A 22,739-nucleotide genomic window follows, 5' to 3' on the forward strand; every position below is an offset into this window, starting at 1 on the left:
CCGGGGAGCTCGGCCGCGCCGGGGGCCCGGCTGCGGGGGGCGGCCCGGCTGCGGGGGGCGGCCCCGCGGGGCTCTCCTCCGGCTCCTTCTCCTGCTCGCACCGAGAGCTGGACATTTTGGCCCAAACGAGCAGAAGCACAGCGAGCAGCAGCAGCGCGGCAGGCAGCATTCACGGGCCCTGGGGGAGAAGGAGAACCGCGGTCGCGGCTGCGTCCCCGAAACCGCGTCCCCGAAACCACGGCCCCGGCCCCAGAGCTCCAACAGCGCAGCCCCCGGTACCAGCCGCCCTCAGCCGGAGCTGTTTTCCCTGCCCGGTGCCGGAGCTCCGTGAGGGGGCCGGGGGGGCGGCCTCGCACCTGCCCGGCCCTCACAGCACCCTCAGGATGGCGACCCCCAGCCCGGCCCTCACACCGGGGAGGGGGCATTGAACGGGCCCCCCACAAACCCCGATAAGTGCGGTCGATTATCCCCGTCAAAGCTGGGCACGGGGGTGAGGGAGAAGCGCCACGGCCCCCTCAGCCCCTCACCCTCCCCTCAGCCCTCACCATGGCTGCCAGCCCCGCTGGTCACCCCGGTCAGTGCGGTGTCACCGGTCACTCCGTGTGTCCATCCGTGTCCCCCCCCTGCCCGGGCCGGAGCCCACGCGGTGCCAGGGCCGCCCCCGAGGGAAGCACGGGCCCCCCCTCGGGTGTTGCAGTTGGGTCTCGCACGTGACGGTCACGTCAAGCATAAATATTTCCCTGCTAACGTGTCTGGAAAACTTCTGCTGGAGATGAGGGTGGAAAGAGCGAGGGAGACACCCGATCCTTGGGGGACAAAGGTGCCCTGGCGCTGTGCCTGGTCACGGGGACAAGGACAAGGACACGCTCCTGGGTTTGGCTCCCTGAGGGGAACAGGGACTCCCACTTCCACCCACTGAAGAAGCAGAGCCTGCCCCCCTCCCTCCCTCTGTTAAAGCACCAAGATCACGTAAACAAAGTAATTTTTATTTAAAAAAAACGACACTGGGAAAAAGAAAACCAAAAGCAAACAGCATATACAGCAAGGCCACAGACAGTGTAAACGTCACTGGTGATAGTGTTACCTCAGAAAGAACACAGAGGAAGGGTTACAAGGATGTTCTATAAAAACTGGTGTAATTTCCAAAAAAAAACAGGGCACTTCACTTCCACTAAAGGAATTACAAAGTCAAAGATGGGCTGGAAACCCAGGAGTATGAAGTCCAAAACCTCTTCCTCTTGGAAGTCCTAACAGTTATTGCCAACAGGAGGTGGAAACTTTAATTTGCTCCCAAGGTGGCAAAGCACAGTTCCCTCTTTCAAGATCTTAAAAAGATCTGAAGTAATTTGCAGCTATCAGTCCATGAAATTGGGAGATGCTGATGAACAAACCTTTGCTGCTGCCATCAGCAAGTACCCCCAGGTCCATGGTCAGCACAACTCACCTGTCATCCAGGTGATTACACACCCAGGAAGAACCTAAAACTTTTTGATTCTCCTCTCTAAATGCCAACAAAAAATCCAAAAGCATGACCAAGGGTCTTGGTCACAGCCTCCCCTTGACTGCTGGGAGGATTTATCCCAAAATCTTGAGATCATGGACACACCAAGCAACACTACTGACCATGTATTTTCTTTACAGCCTCGAGAAGCCATTTTTGTAATAAATCTGTAGCAAAAAGCTAAAACCAAAAGCCTTTTCCTCCCATGGAGTCAGCTCCACTCCCCCTAAACAGGAAACCTATGGGAAGGAGGCAGCAGGGCATGTACAAAAGCTGAGCAGCTCAGTAAGAACTGACATCCCTTCACCAGAGTCTGAAAATCTATTCCCATTGCAACAATGACCACAAATTAATACAGAACTCTGGTGTTTGGGGTTTTGCTTCAAACCAGGCTAAGATCTGTTCCAGCAGCAGAGCTGTCCATGAAACACTCCAACACACTCTTGAAAAATAAACATTTAAAACAGAAACAGAACCATCTCTGCAAGTTCGGTCACTTGTTCATTGGTAACACCCAAAGAGCAATTCTCAGGTCAGCAGGAGTTTCTCAGGAATGCCCCAACCCCTGACCCAGGGGCTGCTCCCCAGCCTCAGCCCCAGCTCAGAGTGCTTTCCAGTCGATGGGCTTCTTCCCAGATTTCTTGAGGAATTCATTTGTCTTGGAGAAGTGCCGGCAGCCGAAAAACCCTCTGTTGACAGAGAGGGGCGAGGGATGAACCGTCTGCAGGACGTGGTGACGCTTCTGGGAACAGCAGAGGAAACCACTTGTGAGATTTGCAGGGTTTTGGCTGTTCCTGCTCCAGGGCAGGTGTGATTTACCCCTGTTCCTCCTCTTGCACCAGCCTGAGCCCCGAAGAACCAGCCCTAAGGACCAAGACTTCTGTCCCACTAAGCAAAGACACAAATGCCCCGGCATTTCCCAACTGCTGTCATCCCACCAGCACATTTCACATTGATTCATGAGCCTTTTCCTAGGAAAAACAGCTCTGTCCTTGTGAGACAGGGCTTACACTTGCTCCACTTTTCTTGCTTAACTCTGTCAAAGGCTAAGCTGCAGCAGAAGCAGAACTCAGGAAAAATTCCCAATTCCGTAAGGGAAGTGCCCTCTAGTGTCCACCAAACTGAGGGAAAATCAGGGAGAGGGAAGGGCTGAGGAAAAGGAGGTGTACCCTGTCGATGGAGCTGCCTTTCCTCTGGGCATAGGCTCCCCACAGCATGAAGACCACCCCGTGCAGGTTCTTGTTGAGCCAGGACACCACGACATCCGTGAACTGCTCCCAGCCCCTCTCCTTGTGGGACGTGGCCTGGTGAGCGCGAACCGTGAGCACCGCGTTGAGCAGGAGCACTCCTGGCAAACAAACCACACCCAGAGGGTGAAACAAGGGTTAACCCATCCCTGGAATGCCCAAGGCCAGGCTGGATGGAGCTCTGAGCAACCTGGGATAGTGGAAGGTGGTCCTTGGATGAGCTTTAAGCTCCTTTCCAACCCAAACCATTCTGGGATTTTGGGATTCAAACTGCTTTTTTTTCCTGTTGATGAAGCAGATTTTCATTTCAAGATTTTCATTTCACTGAGAAGTGATTTTCTCTCCTACAGGTGGATTATTTCCAATCACAGGGCTGTTTTTTTAGGTAAGATTCTTTTCTGCTCCACAGGGGGCACATCACTGAGTGTGTCTGAGCTCACCTTGCTTGGCCCAGCCCGTCAGGTCCCCATGGCCAGGGTGGGTGAAGTCCTCAATGTCCTCAGAGAGCTCCTTGTAAATATTTTCCAAGCTGGAAAATTTAAACCAAGCCAGCAGAAGATTTTTAATATGCCAAGAGCAAGGAGCGCTTATTGCTCTAACCAGGCAAGAAAAGCATTGATTTTAATCTTATTATTTAAGATAATAAAGCCATTTGTAGAGGCAGGGCAGCAAAGCCTGTGTGTGTCTGTTTGGAAGCTTTAATGAGACTGGAAATGAAAATTTACATCCAGAATATCACCAAAACTACACAGAATTATCCATGTCTTGCAGTGATGTTTTTTTTCCAGGCAATGCAGAACTCAAATTTAAGTAGCTGCAAACCACTTCACATCAATTTTCTGGCTCCCAGCCCTGAGCAACACAGAACTGCAAACAAATAAGGAACAAAAGGGATTTTGCAAATTTTCCTACCTGGGGGGAGGTGGAACAGGCTTCTGAACACTAAAACAGAGCCCATGAGCTTGTTTAGGTCCATGGTATGGATCTTGTCCCAAAATGACAACCTTTACCTGAAAGCAGACCTTGGTTAGCACTGAGCTGGAATCAATATTATTCCCCAGAGAGTGGGAGAATAAAAGGATTATAAATGAGCTTTATCCTAAAACAGAGACCAAAAAAAACACAAACCCAACCCAACCTCTCCAAGAAACTGAAGTTAAATCCCAGATATCTCACTGAGAAAGAGCACAGAGCCCACCTAACACTAACATCCCTACAGCTTTGCTGTCAAAATTATGAGTACAACTAATATAATTTGAGTGCAGAAGACCAACATTTTCACAGCCACAAAAAACCACCTTGTGATTTTCCAAGCAGGTTTCATCCCATTACAGCTTTATGCCACACTTGCTGTGATATTTTTGAGATGTTTTATTGGCAATGACATTACCTTATGCTGTCTTTTTTTGCTTTAACTGAAGTCTGTTACTGATCAATTAAAAAACAACAGATGTTCAAGATCAAAAAGCTATGAACTAGGTTAAGCTGGTAACACCAGAAAAAAAGATCAAAAGGATCAGAGGAAGTTCTGTGGCTTGTGAGGGTAGTAAAACAATAAAAGCACGGTTTGGTATCAGACATGAAAGGTAAGGCTGCATTTATGAGTTAGGTGAGCAAAAAACCAGCATCCCTCATCCCATGGGATCCAAGCTTAAGGGACCAAACACTGCAGGAACGTGTCTGTGCACCCACCCTGCACCTTCAGGGTTTTAAACTCCCCGGAGCAGCTAAGAGACCCCCACTGCGGCTCTACTCACATCCCAGATGTCGCACATCTGCGTCCAGGTGAAGACCTGCTCGGGGGGCGGATACACCGTGTAGCGCTTCCTCTCCTCGGCCACGAACGCCATGAGCTGCGGGGGCAGCGGGGGCTCAGCGGGGGCTCAGCGGCCGCTCGTGTGGGCAGGGGGGATCGGGGAATGCTGCTCACCTCCACGAAGTAGGGCTTGGAGAACTCCCCGGCCAGCTGCCGCCGCCAGCTCTCGCCGAAGCCCGGGGGCACGTTCCGCTGCGCCAGCAGCTGCCGCGCCGCCTCCTTGTTCTTGCGGATGCGCTCCTGCTGCTCCGCGCTCAGCGCCTGGCTCGCCTCATCCCCGGCCTCCTTCGCCTTCTTGGCGGCGTTCACCTGGAAGCAGCGGGCAGGGAGGAGGCTGCGGGCGGTGCGAAAGCGCAGCGGGCGCAGCCCGAGGCCCCGGAGCAGCACGGCCATGGCGGGCCAGGCCCCGCCCGAGGGGCGGCCGCGCCGCACGCGCCGGCTGCGCGGCAAAACACCCAGCGCGCCCCCATTGGCCGCCGCGCCGCGCGGGCCCCGCCCACAGGCGGGAGCACAAATGCTCGCTCGCTATTGGCCAGCTGGAGAAAGCCTGCTGCTCCCTATTGGCTCGCCGCGGATGGAGGGGAGGTTTCTACCTAGCAACTGTGACGTCACGGAAGGTCTCAGCGCCCATTGGGCGGCAGCGGAGCGTGGCCGCTCGATTGACAGCTCAGCCACGCGTGGAGCCGAGCGGGAATTTGGAAATGGTGCCCCCCTTCCCCCCCACCCCACCAATTCCCCTCAGAAAAGGCCGCCAGGACGCCCAGGCCCCCTCCCACACACAGAGAGCCAGACACGCACGCGCCGCCACCAGACCCCTCTCCTCCCAGGCCGGGGGCTCCCTCAGCCCCCCGCTCCCCACCTCAGAATCGCCGCCCGGCTCCGGGGAGCGGCCGCGCTTCTTGGCCGGCACGGGGCTGAAGAAGGAGTGCAGCGTCTTCTGCCCGATCATGGCTGCGGCGGAGCGGAGCAGACAGCGAGGGAGACCGGGGTGAGTGAGGGGCGGCAGCGGCGCGGAACAGGCGCGGAGGTGGGGTTGGGACTCGGATTTGGCGCCAAACCCGCGCGCGTGCGCCGGGGGCGTGGCCAGCTGGGGAGGGGGCGTGGCTTTGCGCGCGGCCATGCCCCGTGCGCGCTCCCGTTTCCCGCGGGATCGCGCTCTCCGCTGCCCCCGTCCCTCCTTCGGGCATCGCTGCCGGTCCCGGGTCCGCCCATGGACGGATTCGTGGTGAAACTGCCCCGCGGGCCGGCGGGGGATGGCGGCGGCGGCGGGAAGAGGCCGCGGCTGGAGGAGCCCGGCCCGGGGCGGCCTCTCCCGCGGGAGATCCGCGCCGAGGGGCTCAGCTGTGATTACCGCATCCTTTTCGGCAAGGCCGAGGCGGACGAGATCTTCCAGGAGCTGGAGAAGGAGGTGGAGTATTTCGAAGGTATATTCCTGCCTTGTGAGGGTGCCGGAGCACGGGCTGTCCAGGGAGGCTCCGGAGGCCTCCCAAAGGGCCTGGACAATGCTCTTGGAGACTCGGCTTGGGCAGGAGGGGTGGCCTGGATGACCCCCTCTGGTCCCTTCCAACCTCAACCTTTCTGTGTCCAGCTCTATTCCCCTCCATATCCCCCTTACCCCTTCCCAGTGAAGCATTTCCCTGCCCAGCCCACCCAGGTGAGTCCCAAGCAATTCCCCGGGCCCGGGCACAACTGGCCAGGCACCGGGAAGTTTCTGCAGCCACCTGGTGTTTGCATAATGTTGCACTGAGAAGCCAAGAACACAGGTCTGGCCCTGCAGGGTTGGTTTTGCTCAGCTGAAAGTGTTTGTCAAGAGATAATCCCGGAGTGGTGACTGGAATTTGTTGGAGATGCAGAAATGAGGAATGTGGTGGGGGTGCTGGTCCTGTTCACCCCATTCGAGGGGGATAACAAGGCAGTGTCCAGCTTTGCTGGGACAGAAACACCGGCAGTGGGGATGCCAGCTTTTGGGTTGACATGAGCACCCCTATTCCTGTTGTCTGGAGATTCCCAGAAGCTGCAGATCCAGGAGAATGTTGGGCTGTGCAGAGACAATAGAGAGCCGGGTTTGATCCTTCCCCTGTCTTGTTTAAACAGATGACTTGACAAAGCTGCACATATTTGGCACGTGGCACAAGATTCCCAGGAAGCAGGTCACCTACGGAGACCCTGGCTTGTCCTACACTTACTCAGGGGTCACATTCCACCCTAAGCCATGGATCCCAGTGCTGACCCGGATCCGGGAGCGCGTCACCTCGGAAACAGGGCACACCTTTAACTTCGTCCTCATCAACAGGTACAGCCCCTTTCCAGTTGCACCAAGCACCTTATCCTCCAACCGAAACAAAACAAAAGCTTCTGCAGCATTTGGCCAATTGCTGAGGAGTTGATTTCATTTAATTAGTAAATAACTCATTATATTCTATTATTGGTAAGTAATTAACGGTAGTAATTAACAGAGTTGTGTGCACAGGTACAAAGACGGCCTGGACCACATCGGGGAGCACCGGGATGACGAGAAGGAGCTGGTTCCCCGCAGCCCCATCGCCTCCGTGTCCTTCGGAGCCTGCCGGGATTTCGTGTTCCGGCACCGGGATCACCGCGGGAAGGGAGGAATGGCGGGCACAGGGAGGATCACCCTGCAGCTGGCCCACGGCAGCCTGCTCCTCATGAAGCACCCCACCAACCTGCACTGGTACCACAGCCTGCCCCCACGCAGGAGGGTGCTGGCCCCCAGGGTCAACCTCACCTTCAGGAAAGTCCTGCCCGGGGTCAAGCAGGGAAGTGTTCATCAGTCAGGGCCTTTGAAAAGTGAAGCTTTAGTTCCTGCTGGAAATGTGGATTCCCCTGTGGTGAGCCAAGGGACTGGAGGAGCAAACGGACAGGAGAGGTTTGGTAACTTTGCTGCTAAAGATTGTGACCACTGATCTCAAAGGCAAGAAGGTTTTTTACACGAGGAAATGTTGCTCTGGTCCTGCTGATCCCTGGTTTTGGTCATTGCTACCCTTGTTTTGCTCGGGAGGAAGTTTGTTCTAAGCTGATCTTAATCTAAGCAATGTTCCAAGAAGATGAAAATCCTCCACAGGCTGGAGGCAGCAGTTTATAAACACTGTGAGCCACAAGCTGTGATCATTTAAAGCTGATACTCTACAGGTGACACTTTCTGTCAATGAGCTCTGGTTTGCTTGGGTTTTAATTGAAATAAAGCACTAATGAGCCTGACATGGAGAAGGGGAGTGCTGAGGTGTGAGGACAGGGAGTGCAGCGTGGCTGGATGAGTGTTTGAGTCACTGTGATTCCTCTCTGCTTGATACTCCTCTGCTCTTAGGGGAGGCTGTTCTTGCAGGAGGAAGCACAAGATTTTTCCTTCCTCAGGTCCTTTGTACAAAAACCAGGCAGCAAAAAATGCCCTTGTGGGGGAGAACTGGGTTGTCCCATTTCCACTGGAAGGCTGTCACTCTGAGAGTGCATTTTCCTCAATAATTATCCCTAGGGATCCCATCCTGACTTCCTGAAAGCCATCACCCCCCATGCCCACAGCGAATCCTGCTGAAATGAGGGAATTCTGTCCGGTCACCAAGAGATCTTGAGGCATCAAGGAATGGTAAGTTCTGAGTGAGAATGGGAACCAAATCCTGGCTGCAGCCACTGGAATTAGTGCTGGGCTCTGGCTTTCAGAGGTGGGTCCATTTTTCCTATGGAATTAAGGCCTGTGCAGGCAATTTGGAGTTGGTAATTCCCACCCTCTGCCACTCTGAGATGCTCTGTGGAGCATGAAGAGCTCCTGCAGAAAATCCTTCTTATCCAGGGCTTGTGAAGTGGTGTTTGAACCCCTCTGGCTCCCAGCTTGGTGTTTGTTTCAAGACATTCCCACAACTGATTTTTCTACCAAGTTTGTTCTTTTATTGCTACTGTACAGTTACAAAAATACCCTGAAGTGAAAAAAGCAACTTCCAACAGCAGTGCAGTGCTTGGACTGGAACAGACATCGTTAAATTAACACACAAAATAAGACCAGAATAATCCAAACATAGAGATGTCGTCTTGGAGCTCTTAATTCTTTACAGTTTATTAACATCTTCTCCACCATGGCAGCTTGGGAGGGACAAGTAACAAGTTTGAGCCTTGTGCCTGCACGGAGCCCTGGGACCTTCAGAGGGGAGGTTTGGCTGGAAAACAGATCCCAGTGACCTCCAAAGGTGAGGCTTGGCTGTAAAACACAGAGCTCTGTGACCTCTGGAAAGACAGATCCCAGTGACTTCCAAAGGGGAGGCTTGGCTGGCAAACACAGAGCCCTGGGACCTCCAAAGGGGAGGCTTGGCTCCCAAACACCTGCACAAATCCCAGTGACCTCCACAGGTGTGGCTGGCTGGAAAACAGATCCCAGTGACCTCCAGGGGAGAGGATGAGCTCCCAAAGCCCTGCACAGATCTGATGCTCACAGGGGGTTGGGAGGATCTGGCACAGCTCAGGATCAGGACTGAGGTGCTGGGCTTCGCTCCCTTCCTCACCTGAGGGTTAAGCCGAGCCCATCCACTCCTGCCCACCAGGCAAAGCCACAACAAAGGCTCAACCCTCCCCTTGATAGCCCTTGAGGGAGATCCAGAGTCAATCCACAGCCCAAGGAAACAGCTCTTGGCAAAAGAGAATCTGCTGGCTGTGCAGGAAGAGGTGACTTTGTCCCTGTCCCAGCTGCCAGCTCTCTGACAGTCCATAGTGTGCGTGTCCTCTGCCCCTGCTCCAGCACAGCTAAACCAAGGGACTGCTCAGCTGAACTCCCAAATCCAGGAAAAACCTCTAAGCAGAGCACTGAGCATGGATAATGCAGGACACCCACTGCTGGCACTGGCAATGGTTTCAGTTCTGAGGTACAGGGGCAGAGCTGCTGGAGTGATGGTTTTAGATGACCCCCAGTGCTGCTCCTCCTCCAGCTCTGTCAGCTCTCCCTTCCATGGCCAGAGCAAATTTTTTGGCATTTTGCATCCTTCAAGGGTTTTTGTTGGTTTGTTTTCTTGGTTTTTCTATAACTTAAAACAGGTTAAAACCAAGCTACTGCTCGTGCAGCACAGCCAGGAGCCAGTCCAGCAGTGGATTTCTCAGTATTTATGTACTAGGAGCATTACCTGGAGCAGGAATTGTGCTCCAGACTCTGGAATGATGAGTTGTGTCAATAATTTTGCATATCCACCCATTTGACCACTCCTGCTTTGGCTGGTTTGGAGCCTCTCCTGAGGATGTGTGAACACCCCCGAGCTTTGGGCAGCACTATGAATTCATGAGGTACAAAGTTGCCCGAAAAAAAAAAAAAAACTATTTAAGATTAAGTTGTTATTTGAAAACTTCACAATGAAAAAAAAAGCTTGTCTGATGAAGGATTTTCTCCTCCAAGCTTACAAGGACAGAAAAGAGCTAAGAACAACCTACATATTTAATTCCTGGTCATTTAAAAGCAGGTTTTGAAAGGAGGATTTTTGCTGCTTCTCCCTCTGTGTTTTGTTTGGGATTTTACTTTTGCACATCAAACAATCCAGAGCAGCAGAATTCCCCTTATTTCTATTTACAGGGCAGTCTGGAGCTGATGCAGTGACACCAGGATTCCCAGATTTCTTCATGACACCAGGAAGTGCCCACCAGTCCTGGCCCTGATGTTTATATTCCATTCAACAAGGCCTGGGGCTGCTCTACAGCTCAGCTGCAAGCCAGGAGCGTGGATCCCAATGCTGGGAATGGCAGATTCCAGCAAGAAAATGGGAAGGGCAAGTCTAGAACAATTACAGCAGCTTGGAAATCACAGCATTAAAAGTTGTAGTTGATGCTACAAAACGACTGAATCCAACAGTGCTGAAGGAAATGACAACACTGAGCACTAGCAAACACTTCCATGTGCTGATTCCAGCTACATTCCAAAGGTATGGAGCAATAAATTAAGGTTTCAGCTCTTAATAGATACAAAACTATCTCCTGGATAAAGCAAACTGCATTTTAAATCAGGAGAAGGGCTTTATAAAGAATTAAAGTAGTAGGAAAATCGTGTGAATGGGGAAATCTTTTGGATCGTGGCTGTTTGTGGAGATGCCTTTACTTGATAGGTCAGGAGAAATGTGATGCCGTGAGTTCATCCCATGGTTGTGAGGCATTCCCAGGGCACAGTGGGCATGCAGAGGGCTGGGCCAGTGGCAATGCAGCTGTTCAGGGAAGCTCAAGGCACTTTGTGTCTTAAATCATTGCCAACAGCAGCTTCCCATCGCCCCCTCCCACAGCTCCCCACTGGGAAACACTGGGAATAGAGCCTTGGGATAAAATCCCTGCCTGACAGAGGGTTCTCAACAGACACCTGGGGCTGCACGATGTTGGAACAGCTCTGGGAATGTGGGTACAAAACACAGTTCCCAGCCATTGCCACAGGGAAGGGAACCTGGAGGGGCTGGTGCACAATGGAGAGGTGCCAGAGGAGGGATTGGGATGGGAAGGGGCTCTTCAACATCAGCTTGACATCAACCCTTTGCAGGGCTCCCCCTTGGGAAGTGAAATGTGTGGGATAAAGCATCTCCCCGGGAAAAGTGCCGTGTCAGGACATGGAATAGAGCCTCGGGACAAGGCAGAAAAACACTTCTCAACACACACCTGGGGCTGCACAACGCCGGCAGAGCGGGATTAGGGTACCAACCACAATTCCCAGCCATTGCCACAGGGAAGGGATCCCGGATGGGGGCAGGGGGTGGGGGGGGGAGGTTTGCATAACAGAGAGGCTCAATCCACGGGCTCGGGATGATCCCAGCGCCGCCGCCTCAGTCCTGGGCCGGGCTCTGGGGCTGGGCCCGGCCGTGCACGCGCTCGTAGAACAGCAGGTAGGCACTGGCAGCCAGCACCTCGTGCAGGCTGGCCCTGCGCACGGATTCATCCGAGATCCAGAGCCACTGGCTGCTGCTGCTGCTGCGGGCGCCCGGCGCGCGCCGGAAGGTGACGAAGTGTCCCGAGTGCATGTCCCCGTGGTGCACCACCACGGCCATCAGCCGGTACAGGTACAGCGGGGCCCTGCGGGGACACGGGCTCAGCCTGGGCATGCACACACACACACACACACACACACAGAGAGCAGGAGGAGCCACAAGTCCTCCCTGGAGCAAAAAGGGGGTGGTTTCCTGAGGGGGACGGCAGTTCCGTCCCTGGAATGTTCAAGGTTGGAGCAATCTGGGCTAGTGGAAGGTGTGCCTGCCCATGGCAAGTGGTGGAATGGGGTGATGTGTCAGTTCCCTTCCAACCCAAACCCAAATTCTGGGATCAAGTGCTTGTTCGTGCTGTTCCATCCTTGGAAGGGTCCAAGGCTAGGCTGGACGGAGGTTGGAGCAACCTGGGATAATGGAAGGTGGATGATCTCCAAGTCTCCTTCCAAGCCAAACGGTTATTCTGGGATTATGGGATTCAAACCTGCTGTGCCATCCCTGCAAGTACTCAAGGACAGGTTGGATGGGGTTTGGAGCGACCTGGGATAGAGGAAGGTGTCCCTGCCCATGGGAAGGGGACTGGACTGGATGGTCCCTGAGTTCCCTACCAAGCCAAACCATTCTGAGATTCCATGGAAAAGGATTATCAGCAGAAGCCCCAAGGGTGATTTACCAAGTGGAATCATGGCAGGTGCAACTGAAATCAAAAATGTCTGAGAAAAAAAAGAAAATCTGTGGGTTTCTTACAACCATTTTAAAATGAAGGAAAAGAAGGCATAGAGGAAAGCAGCAGCAATGGCATTATGGCTGTTCAGGAGGATTTACATGAACCAGAGGAAGGAGATTTTGAGTTTTGCTTGTAACTTGCTCTACTCCTTCTCCCAGGACTAAAAATCACCCAAGAGATGAGCACAGGAGGTGGGACAAAGGTTACATGCTGTGACTGGGCAGCCTCAGGACAAGGACAGAAGAAAGGGAGACGATTTGAAGGATAGAAGTGAAGCGAGAGGGTAAAAAAATCTCTTAACTTACCTGCACTCAGGGAATGCAGCAAGTGGGAAAGTTCCTGGGGACATTAAAAAGGAGGAGGAAGAGGAGGCACCATTCATGAAGAGAGGTTTGGTACCAGCTGGTTGTTCTGCATCTGCCAGAGGAAGGAGAAATTCAGAGATTTAATGCTGTTGCTAAGAACAGCAGCCCTGCTCCTGCAGTGCCTTTCACCATGGGATACTGAAGGTATTTTATTGATTTTAAATCATTACACAGATCCAGAGGGCTGGAATATCCACAGGCAATGGATATCAGATCCAAACTGGTTTTACACAGCAAATATGAAAATTCCCATTGTGTCCAAAATCCCAGCTAAAGGAATATTGAGGTGCCTGAGGACAGACCTCCTACAGGTGGATCTTCCAACTGTTTTTCAAGAATTCATCATTCCCAGTATTCCTTCTCTGCTTGTCCTGAAGCCTTGGAAGAGATCCCTAACAAGAAAAACCCTGGGACATCCCAAGTTCAACACTCCTCTGGATATAAAAGATGGGAATTCTGTGCTGTGCTTTATAATTTTTCTTTATATAGATATATATTTAGTAGGATCAAAACGAAATTATCCAAACTGAACTGTAAATTTGGGAATGGGAAAGAGATTTCTGTCCTCTTTGCAGAGCCCCACATCAAGATGCTGCTGATGGGTCGATTCTGCAGAGCAATGTTTGATCCCTGAAATGCAGAAAGAGCTGATCTATTTTACTGGCAAAGGAGGTACCTGAAGGTTTCCCTGCTCTCCCATCCTTTGTTCCAGGTGTTGTCTCCTCGGAGTTTTTCCAGCTGAGGTGCTCCTGGCTGGATTTGGGACCAGGAACCCGATATTTGTAGATGTCCATGACCAGGAATTCGTTGAACTGGACGTGTTCGTGTCTCTTCAGGGGAGTGCCTTGGTTTGACCAGCTCAGCCTTTGCAGGTGGATGCACAAACACTGGGGCAGCTTCAGGAATGTGGTCAGGAAAGGAGAATCCAAATTTTTCATGGAAAGAAACAGGTGGTGAGTCCAGGGAATAAGGAAATGCATTGCCTTTATCTCTGTGTAAGCTCAGTGGCAGCAGTGTCCCTAAAGCAGGACAGTAACTCTTGTGGGATTTCTGCTGTTTCCTAATTCCCAATAATTAATGGCTTTGCACAGGGGAAAACCAAAACCATCAAGTGTTATAAAGAGCTGAAATTTAAAATCATTGCTGTAGCAAGAAGTACATCATCATCATCATTATTATTATTATTATTGGCACCTGAGGCTCCTAATTACCCACCAGTGCCCTGCTGGCCTCTGCATGACAGGATTACAGAGCAAAAAAACCCCGTGTTTTCTCACAGAAATCCCACCTGATGTTTATTCACCAGCTGTATTTGGAATACTTCAATTTCCCTGAAATGTGGAATTGCTAAAGGTGCTACAAACCCTGTAAACATAAATCAGTTTATGGGAATTAGGAATTCCAAGGAATTAATGTAAAATAAAAGAAACGCCACTGATCCAAACTCGCATTTAAGTGGTTTACTAAACAACAGAAGAATATTCCCATTCTTGAAGTGTTTAATGTTTGATGCTTTGCTGAGTTGAGGCCTCAACGCCCACAAATATTTGCCAGCTGAGTTTACTTTGAAAAGTAAAATGTTTGTGGTCTAACAGCAAGAAGTGGACACAACAAGATCAAAGAGAGAAGTTACTGTGTGACAGGATTTAGGAGATTTGGAGGGGTTTCTTTGCCTCACCTTTCCTAACTTTAATTGCTTAACAAACGTTGTTCTCTGGTTTTCTATGCTCTGTCCATTCAGAATTCCTTCTGCCTGGATCTGGAATCAGAAGGGGAAAAAAAATGAAGGCACCTGCAGACAGGAGCAATTGTCTGTTTAGAATATACTCAGAGCATGAATTTCACCTTCAGAATTCCTGGCCTGTCCTAAAGGATCAGAATTCTAAACCAAAATCAAGCAGAAATGAGCATTTACAGAATTCCACTCACTCAGAACTGCACTCATTTGCCTTTTCTGTTGATTTTTAAACAATACCAGAGCAAAAAAAAATGATCCCTGGTCATACCTAGTAACTACAGAATTAAATATTCGTAGATTTGGTAACAGTAGGAGTAAGTAAAGCCTCAAATATTCTGTGAGATAAGAACTCCTTGTTAAATATCTGAAATCCCAGAGGCTTTCCCCAAGTCCTGAAGAAAAAGGAGTTGGGAAGTGAAGCCAGGATTGTGTCAGCAGGCTCAAAACTGAGCAGGGAGGTGACAGGAATTGAAGTGACAGGAATTGAAGTGACAGGAATTGAAGTGACCTACTCTGGTGCAGTTGTCACACACAACATCCTTCACAGACTCCGAGGAGATGAAGTGATGGAGACAATGGTCCAGTGTCATGGGACGACCCTGAGTGCCAAGAAAAGCCAGAATTACTTGCAGGAATTTTAGGGTGCATTCCACTGGATTTTTGGGGAAAGGATTTTTAATCATCCCTTCCGTAGAAAAACTACAGAAGGGCAGGTTTATTTCTTGAAAGAACTGACTAAATGGCTTTGGGTGATCATGGAACTGGGGGGATTCTCCCTTAGCCTGGATTAAACATGGAAAACTTTGCAGCCTGTTGATAACAACAGCTGTGACTCCCTGTGAGAGTCCTTCAGTTGGCTTTTAAACCACAGATTCCTGTCCTGTTCCTATTTTTCTCGAGTTCCAGCATTTCAGGGGTCACTTTATGCTCTCTGACCCTCTCCATAGGAGAAATACAGCTTTTAATGGAATTTAGGCCTCCTTCCTGCCCTTCCTCATATCCTGCCCTGCCAAGGATTGGATAAAACAAAAGACAAAGAACAGAAGATGTGTCCAAATCCCAATCCTGGCTACTCTGCAAGTAGGAATCACCATTTCCATGAGTACCAGTAGTTGTGGAAAGAAATCACCACCAGACACGAAATAACAAACTCTCACAGTCCAAAAATACCCTGCAAATGTTGCCCCAAAAATCCACAATGTTTTGTCATTTGAAGTTTTTCAGAGGCAGAAAGAAATGGAAACAATTCCCACTTGTAATCACCCGATGGAAAAGCCTGGATGGGGTAAGGTGTGACCTGCCAGGGGGAGAGCAGCTGAAGGTCACCTTCCAAGCCCTTGGGATATGATCTGGGCTCTTCAAATTCCACAGAAAAGACCAAATCCTCCACCAGGAGAAGCAGAAAAACTCTGGTGGTGTCACCAAGTGGTGTTTGTTGGACTCATCGGAACCTTGCACCACCCATTAGGGAGAAGGTCCTGCAGCAGCATGGGATTATAGAAGAGCAGGGAAATCGACTCCTAAAGGAGCTCTGAATGTCCTCTGCACCTGAGAAAGGCCCTGGGAAGGCAGAGCCAAGGTGCCAGCATCAGGGAGCAGGGGGATACGTACCCACACAGCCGCTGGAATGCTCAGGGAGAGGCTGTCGAAGGTGTCGAACCTCACAGGGCTCTGCGAGAGAACATTCCAGAGCCTGAGTTTATGTCAGTCCCAAAACAAATCCAACCCAATTCTCTCAAGATGAGCCTATGCCCCGTGCTGGCCACAATTCCCTGGTGGAACAGGATCCAAACCCTCCCAATTTCCCAAGCACAGTGCCAGGGAACACCAGGAATGTTCTGCTCGGCCTCTTCCTGCTCACTCTAATTTGTTTGCAAGGTTTTGGGCAGTAAAATGCAAATGTTCTCTTGGTTTGGTCTATAAATGGGGTTTCTTTTCTGTATTTTTTTCCCTTTGTCCAGGTTATCTTCATCTCCTTACTTGGAATAACTGGACTTAGAGTGCCTTTGCCAAATGTGCTGAATGAGCAGCGAGTCCTAAACTCAGCCACGTGAGTGGATTTTTCAGGTGATATTATTAATTAATTAACTGTTAATTCAATAATAGAATAAAACATCTATTATTCTGTTTGATGAGACAGCTGTTACCCCCACAGAGTGCATCACATGGATTTTTTTTTCAGTCCATTTAGGGATAAATCCTTGTTCATCACCACAATAAACACCTGGAAAATGAACAGCCCTGAGCTCTGAGTCCTGCAAAGCTCTGGAGCTTGATCCATGATAGGAAATCAGGGATGGTGGTTCCAGGATGCACTCTGAGGGCTGGATATCCCTTCTCACGTTGCACAGATATTAATAATGATAGAAAATATGATCTCTTTTCATACCTGGTGCTCACAGTGTTTGCAAACCATGTTGCTGGTCAGCCTTCCATGGAAAGGGTGCTGGGATTTCCAGTGGTTGGACACAGGGGGAAGAGATCCTGCAACACAGAAGTGGGAATTGTCCTTGGATTTTCCATCCATCCACTTTCAGCACTCCAATCCCACACTTTTTAACAAAATTAATGGCTCCAAAGCACCTTTTTTGTCCCACTGATTAATAATTAATGGAGGGGGCATTTGTTTATATTCTTGATTTCTATTTCAGTTCAGTACAAAGATCAATTAATATTATCCCACTTAATAAACAAAACAACTACACTATGAATATTCAGAATATCCAGCAGGGATCAAATCCTACCTCTTGTCCTGCAGCTTATTTGCTTTTGGGTTATTTCTGGTTGCTGCAGAGGGAGATAAAAACATTTCATTAACTCTACCTCAGCAACGTAGAAAAAATGTAAAGTTAATACATGAAGTATTAAATGTGTTCCTATTTCATCCCTAATGGGCTTTTCTGGCATTAGAAAAATTGTGGGAATCTCAGAGGCTCTTTCTATTTGAAGAACAAAAAAACAACTGGTACAAACCAAATTTATAATTGACAATTGCTTATAAAAGGAATCATTAACCTGCAGAATTCTCTGCCTCAGAGCACTAAAAGAGGAGATTTTGGAATTTTTTTGGTCTATATTTTAGACGTAGAAGTATTTTTCGTAGGCAAACCTAGATATTTTTCCATCTGCATCAAGTTTAGCAGCAAGCTGGAGGATAAGATAAATTTTACCTCCATGAAGCTCTTCCACAAATGCCCATTTTGCAGATTTCAACCCCTTTTTCAGGTGTGAACTACAGATCACAGTAACTGCTTGGAGGGACTCCTGCTCTGTGCCAATTTAAATCCCTACATTCCACGGATTTAAGGATGCAAAAACCCCTCAGGAAAGCAGGATCACTGGAAAGTCCAAGATGTTTTCTTAGGAAAACCCAAGAATTCTTTAAATTTGACTTACTGGTGAATTCCTGTCAAAGGATTAAAGAACAGCTTTGGGAACAGAATAAAAAGATCCTGAACAGCCACTTTCAACTTGGGAATGTGGGCAGATTCCAGGAGTTTCTGCTAAGGAAATAAATGGGAATTCACCTCCAGGGAATGCACATCAAACAGATGGGTCACACGGGGCTGCCGATCCCGTTCGTCCTCCAGGGAAGAGGTCAGGACATGGAAGAGCTCGTGGGCATCCTGGGAAATGGAGTCAGAACCAAGAGCCATCAACAGAACATTCCAGGAGGGCTGGAATTCCACAGGAAATTCGGGAAAAATTACAGCTCAGAGCTTATATTTATATTTATATTTATATTTATATTTTTATTTATATATTTTTTTATATTTTTATTTTTATTTGTATTTTTATTTATTAAGGTAAGTACATACTAAATGTAAGTAATAATGAACAATAAAATGTATAAATAATAAATTTATATATTTTAATTATATATTTTATATATTATTATGTATTATTATACTTCTATACTATGTTATATAATTACAAGAATAATTATTATCATTATATTACATTACCATGAATTCTATTTTATATTATCGTGAATATATTTATATTAATATTTATAGTCGTATTTATTAGTTATATTAATATTCCTAATTTATAGTAATACTTATAATTATTATAAGTAATTATAAATATAAATATATTATTATACTTCTATACTATGTTATATAATTACAAGAATAATTTTCAATTATAAAATATAAATATATTATTATACTTCTATACTATGTTATATAATTACAAGAACAATTATCATTATATTACATTACAATGAATTCTATTTTATACTATCATGAATATATTTATATTAATATTTATAGTCATATGTATTAGTTATATTAATATTTATAATTTATAGTAATACTAATAATTATTATAAATAATTATAAATATCTATTATTATACTTCTATACTATGTTATATAATTACAAGAATAATTTTCAATTATAAAATATAAATATATTATTATACTTCTATACTATGTTATATAATTACAAGAATAATTATCATTATATTACATTACCATGAATTCTATTTTATATTATAATGAATATATTTATATTAATATTTATAGTCATATTTATTATTTCTATTAATACTTATAATTTATAGTAATACTTATATTATCTATAGCTATAATTTATATATGTTTATAATTATATTTATGTTAAAATGAATATATTCTATAATAATAATATATTCTAATTGATTATAATAATTATGTGCTCTACTGATATATAATAATTCGTTATTCTAATTCATTATAATAATTATATATTCTAATTTTCCATTATTTGTATTAATATTGAATCTATTTTGTTGTGCCCAAAAGCTTCCGAACAGCACAAGGCACTAAAGACATTCTGGGCCTTAGAAACTCACAAGGAGAGAAAAAAACTACCCCAAAATAAATTCCCAAATCCCTGTTTTCCTCAATTTCATAACTGCAAGCTATCCTTGGAAATCTGGAATATATTTTAGGAGTGGGATAATTGATGGAGTGCATCAAAACACTGACAAGAATTCCAAATAATTAGGATTACTGAAAATCCTAATTAGGAGCAGAGCATAGATCCATGATCCAGAGTGAAAGTCCATTATCCATAGGGAAGTTAGGGCTGGATCTCTTCAGCTTTAATATTCCTGGCCCTGCCATTCCAAGCCTGAAGATAATTCCATATAATAATTTGGAAGCAGCCAGCAATTCCCTGAGGAATATCCCAGCAACCTGAAAGCCCCATTCCCAACACATGGATCTTTTCCATCACTTTTCTGGAAGCTGGATTCACATCTGACAGCTCCAGGTCTGAGGGCTCCTTGTCCAAGTGGGAATTCTCCCAGATTCCTGCCATCACCTGCTCTTCAAAGGAGGAGATCTGCCACCTGTTCATCCTCAGCACCTCCAGCAGGCAGCTGGCATCCAGGACATCGTCCTCTGTCACCTCCTGGCAGGATAAAGCTGGAGAAGGCAAGGCAGGAGTGTCAGGAGGAGGCAGAAATGGGGAAAAATCGGTGGTTTCTGCGGTTAAAGCACCACCACCCTCATAACCACTTCCACAGGAATATCCCAAGACTGAAATTCCGAGGGATTTCCTTTAAAAACAACCCCGTGAGGGAAGCCAGGCAGAGCCAGGGGATCACTTGAGGGTGTCCAAGATGAATTTAGCACAGGGACAAGTCTGAAATGAGGCACCTCAAGCTTAAAATCTTTAATATTTTTATCCAAAACCTTGCAAAGTGTGATTGAATAGTCCAGATTTTTGGGAAAATAGTAAGCTTGGAGGGGGAAAAAAAAAAAAAAGCTTAAATTATTTGCTGATTCTTTCTTTTTTTTTTTTTTTTCCCCCTATGGAATTCTAGATTTCTGGAATTCTATGGCATTCAAGAAGTCTGTGGAAGGTGGCTGAGCTTGGCCATGGGGTTGAAAATTAGACAGGGAGATAAAATAGGGAATACAAACCCCATGAGCTTCTTTCTTTGGGAAAAGAGGCTAAAAATGACCACATTTCTCCTCAAATATTTCATCCTTGGTTTGCCACAACAGGAAAATGTCTCAGTACCTCTCAGGAGCTGCAGCAAAGTGACTGACAGGTATTGATGCTCCTGGGATTTTTCCTGCTCTGTCCTGTACTGTGCTGTGAACTCCTCCAGCCACCTGATGAAGGAGGGGCAGGAGGACAAGCCCTGGAGCAGGGAATTCATGAAGCACGTGTTGCCCAGGTTCAGGAGACCCGGGACAAGCCCTGCAAAGAGAATTGCAAGACTTTACACCACAAAGTCCAGGCAAAACAAATCCCATTTGTCAGCGGGAATGCTGTGCAGGGTGCTACAATTAGGTGAAAATGGAGTTCTTTCTGTTTATTTGGTTGATTTTCCATCTTTCAGAGAATCCCAGAATGGGTTGGGTTGGAAGGGAACTTGGAGATCATCCCACCCCACACCTTCCACCAGCCCAGGTTGCTCCAAGCCCCGTCCAACGTGGCCTTGGACACTTCCAGGGATGGGGCAGCCACGCAGAAGCTGTGCCGGAGCCTCCCCACCCTCCCAGGGAAGAATTCCTTCCCAAAATCCCGCCCTCTGGCAGTGGGAAAGAGCAATCCCAGCTGGAAAAACGGGATAAAGCGCATCCCCCGGGGCTGTTCCCGGTGCTGGCAGCCCCAGTTCCCCCGGTACCTCTCCGGCGCCGTTTCCTGCCGGTGATGGGGCCCCACAGGACGTAAATCCCGGCTGCCAGCGCCGCCGCCGCGCCCCCCAGCACCCCCCAGTTCCTCATCGCTCGGTGCCTGCAAGGGGAAAACCGGGAAAAACCGGGAAGTGGGTCCGGAGCTGCAGCAAGCGGGAGGAGGCCGCCGGTCCCCGGCCTTCCCGGGGCAACGGGAGGGAAAAGGGAAGGGGGAGAAGGGAAGGGGGGGGAACGGAGCAGGAAAAAGGCAAGGGGGAAAAGGAAGGGAAAAGGGAAAGGGAAAAGGGAAAAGGAAAAGGAAGAAAGCGAGGGAAGAAGGGAAAGGGAGAAAGGAAGCGCTCGGCCCAAGGGTTCGCCCCGACCAACCCGAGCCCCCCGCCCGCCCTCCCCTCAGAGCCGGCCCCCTCCCGGCTCATCCCGAGCCTCTTCCCGGTCCATCCCGACCCCCTCCCGTCACAGCCGAGCCCTCCCCTCGGACCTGGCCCCCTCCCCCGCCCGCAGCAGCCGCCGCACCGGCCCGTCCGCCAGCATGGCCGCGCCGGAACGCGGGCGCGCGGCCGGCTGGCGCCGGGGGGACGGCGGGAGCGCGAGGACCGGCCGGGCTGAGGCGCCGGAAGTGGTGCGGGGGGGGCCGGTTATGGCGCGGACCGGCCATGGCGGGGGCGGAGCGGGGGCGGGACCGGGAGCGACACGGCGGGGACGGGCCCGGGGCGGTGCGAGCGGCCTGGACCGGGGTAGCGGGCCTGTACCGGCCGTGACACCGGCCGTGACGGGAAATCCCAGGAGCCACGGGCCGGTCCCGGTGTAACGGGCCGGATCCCCGCCCTGCCCGGCCCTCACAGCCCCCGAGGGCTCGTCGCCCCGCGGCCGGGGCTGAAAACTCCGGGAAAACAGTGGGATATTCCAGTCCCGCACGCTCCAGGGGCGGTTTAGTTGGGATATTGAGGGCAAATCCTGCTGGAAAGGTTGTCCAGCCCCGGGGCAGGGGCGGGTCCCGGCCCGGAGGTTCCCCATCCCTGGGGATTTCCCGTCCCTGGGGATGCGACGCTCGGGGGGACACGGCCGTGGTGGTGCTGGCAGCGCCAGGGCTCGGGGGTTTTCCCGTGGCAGCGATTCCATGGCCCGATCCAAGCCCGCGGGGCGGGAGCAGCTCCGGCCCCTCAGGGCGGCCCCGCTCGGGGCAATGCGGGAACCGCGCCTGGGCCGGGCCCAGCCGAGCCGAGCTCAGCCAAACCCGCCCGCGGCGAGTCCAGGTGAGCCCAGCCGGGCCAAACCCAGCCCAGCCGGGCCAAACCCCACTGAGCTGAACTAAGCCAGACCCAGCCATGACCAGTCCAAGTGAGCTGATCGCAGCCGTGCTGTGCTGAGCTGAGCCAGCCCAGCCCGGCTGAGCTAAACCAAGCCGAGCTGAGCTGTGCCAAACGGAGCCGAGCCATGCTGAGCTGAGCCCAGCTGAGCCAAACCGAGCTGAGCTGGGCTCAGCCGTGCCAAAGCAGCCGAACTGTGCTGCACCGAGCCGCGCTGAGCCGGGTCGAGCTGTGCCGTGCCAGGCTGAGCCGAGCCGAGCCGAGCCGAGCGGGTGCGCGCGGGCCGGCGGTTCCTGCGGAGCTGTCCAGCCTCTCCAGCATCCCCAGCCTCTCCAGCCTCTCCAGTATCCCCAGCCTCTCCAGCATCTCCAGCCTCTCCAGCAACCCCAGCCTCTCCAGCCTCCCCAGCATCTCCAGCCTCTCCAGCATCCCCAGCCTCTCCAGCAACCCCAGCCTCCCC

General features: G+C 49.8%; 3 protein-coding genes across 4 annotated transcripts; 1 reads left to right on the forward strand and 2 right to left on the reverse strand.

The window, feature by feature from the left end:
- Positions 1-970: 970 nt before the first annotated feature.
- Positions 971-5,604, reverse strand: UNG (uracil DNA glycosylase). The gene is made up of 7 exons (XM_042034711.1): positions 5,424-5,604; positions 4,679-4,873; positions 4,506-4,601; positions 3,661-3,758; positions 3,189-3,277; positions 2,671-2,849; positions 971-2,243 (listed from the first exon to the last, which is right to left on the reverse strand). The coding sequence occupies exons 1-7, from the start codon at positions 5,511-5,513 to the stop codon at positions 2,103-2,105; spliced, it is 888 nt and encodes a 295-aa protein (XP_041890645.1). The 5' UTR covers positions 5,514-5,604; the 3' UTR covers positions 971-2,102.
- A 42-nt stretch (positions 5,605-5,646) lies between these two features.
- ALKBH2 (alkB homolog 2, alpha-ketoglutarate dependent dioxygenase) lies at positions 5,647-7,783 on the forward strand. Its single transcript, XM_042034712.1, has 3 exons — positions 5,647-5,988; positions 6,659-6,857; positions 7,035-7,783. Exons 1-3 carry the CDS (start codon positions 5,775-5,777, stop codon positions 7,486-7,488), a joined length of 867 nt encoding a protein of 288 aa, XP_041890646.1. The 5' UTR covers positions 5,647-5,774; the 3' UTR covers positions 7,489-7,783.
- A 655-nt stretch (positions 7,784-8,438) lies between these two features.
- Positions 8,439-21,503, reverse strand: USP30 (ubiquitin specific peptidase 30). Of its 2 annotated transcripts, XM_042034709.1 has the most exons (13): positions 21,486-21,503; positions 20,963-21,072; positions 20,350-20,532; positions 19,645-19,748; positions 17,863-17,961; positions 17,080-17,122; positions 16,725-16,819; positions 15,947-16,006; positions 14,848-14,934; positions 14,276-14,356; positions 13,274-13,493; positions 12,538-12,649; positions 8,439-11,596 (listed from the first exon to the last, which is right to left on the reverse strand). In XM_042034709.1, the coding sequence occupies exons 2-13, from the start codon at positions 21,060-21,062 to the stop codon at positions 11,350-11,352; spliced, it is 1,431 nt and encodes a 476-aa protein (XP_041890643.1). In that variant the 5' UTR covers positions 21,063-21,072; positions 21,486-21,503; the 3' UTR covers positions 8,439-11,349. The 2 variants fall into 2 exon arrangements, with proteins under 2 accessions (XP_041890643.1, XP_041890644.1); XM_042034710.1 differs by lacking the exon at positions 21,486-21,503 and having other exon boundaries at positions 11,528-12,218; positions 20,963-21,152.
- Between the last annotated feature and the right edge of the window lie 1,236 nt (positions 21,504-22,739).

Source organism: Corvus kubaryi, unplaced genomic scaffold, assembly GCF_017639235.1.
Source record: "Corvus kubaryi isolate FWS band 111438036 unplaced genomic scaffold, C.kubaryi_AGA036_p1.0 37382, whole genome shotgun sequence".
Classification (NCBI taxonomy): domain Eukaryota; kingdom Metazoa; phylum Chordata; class Aves; order Passeriformes; family Corvidae; genus Corvus; species Corvus kubaryi.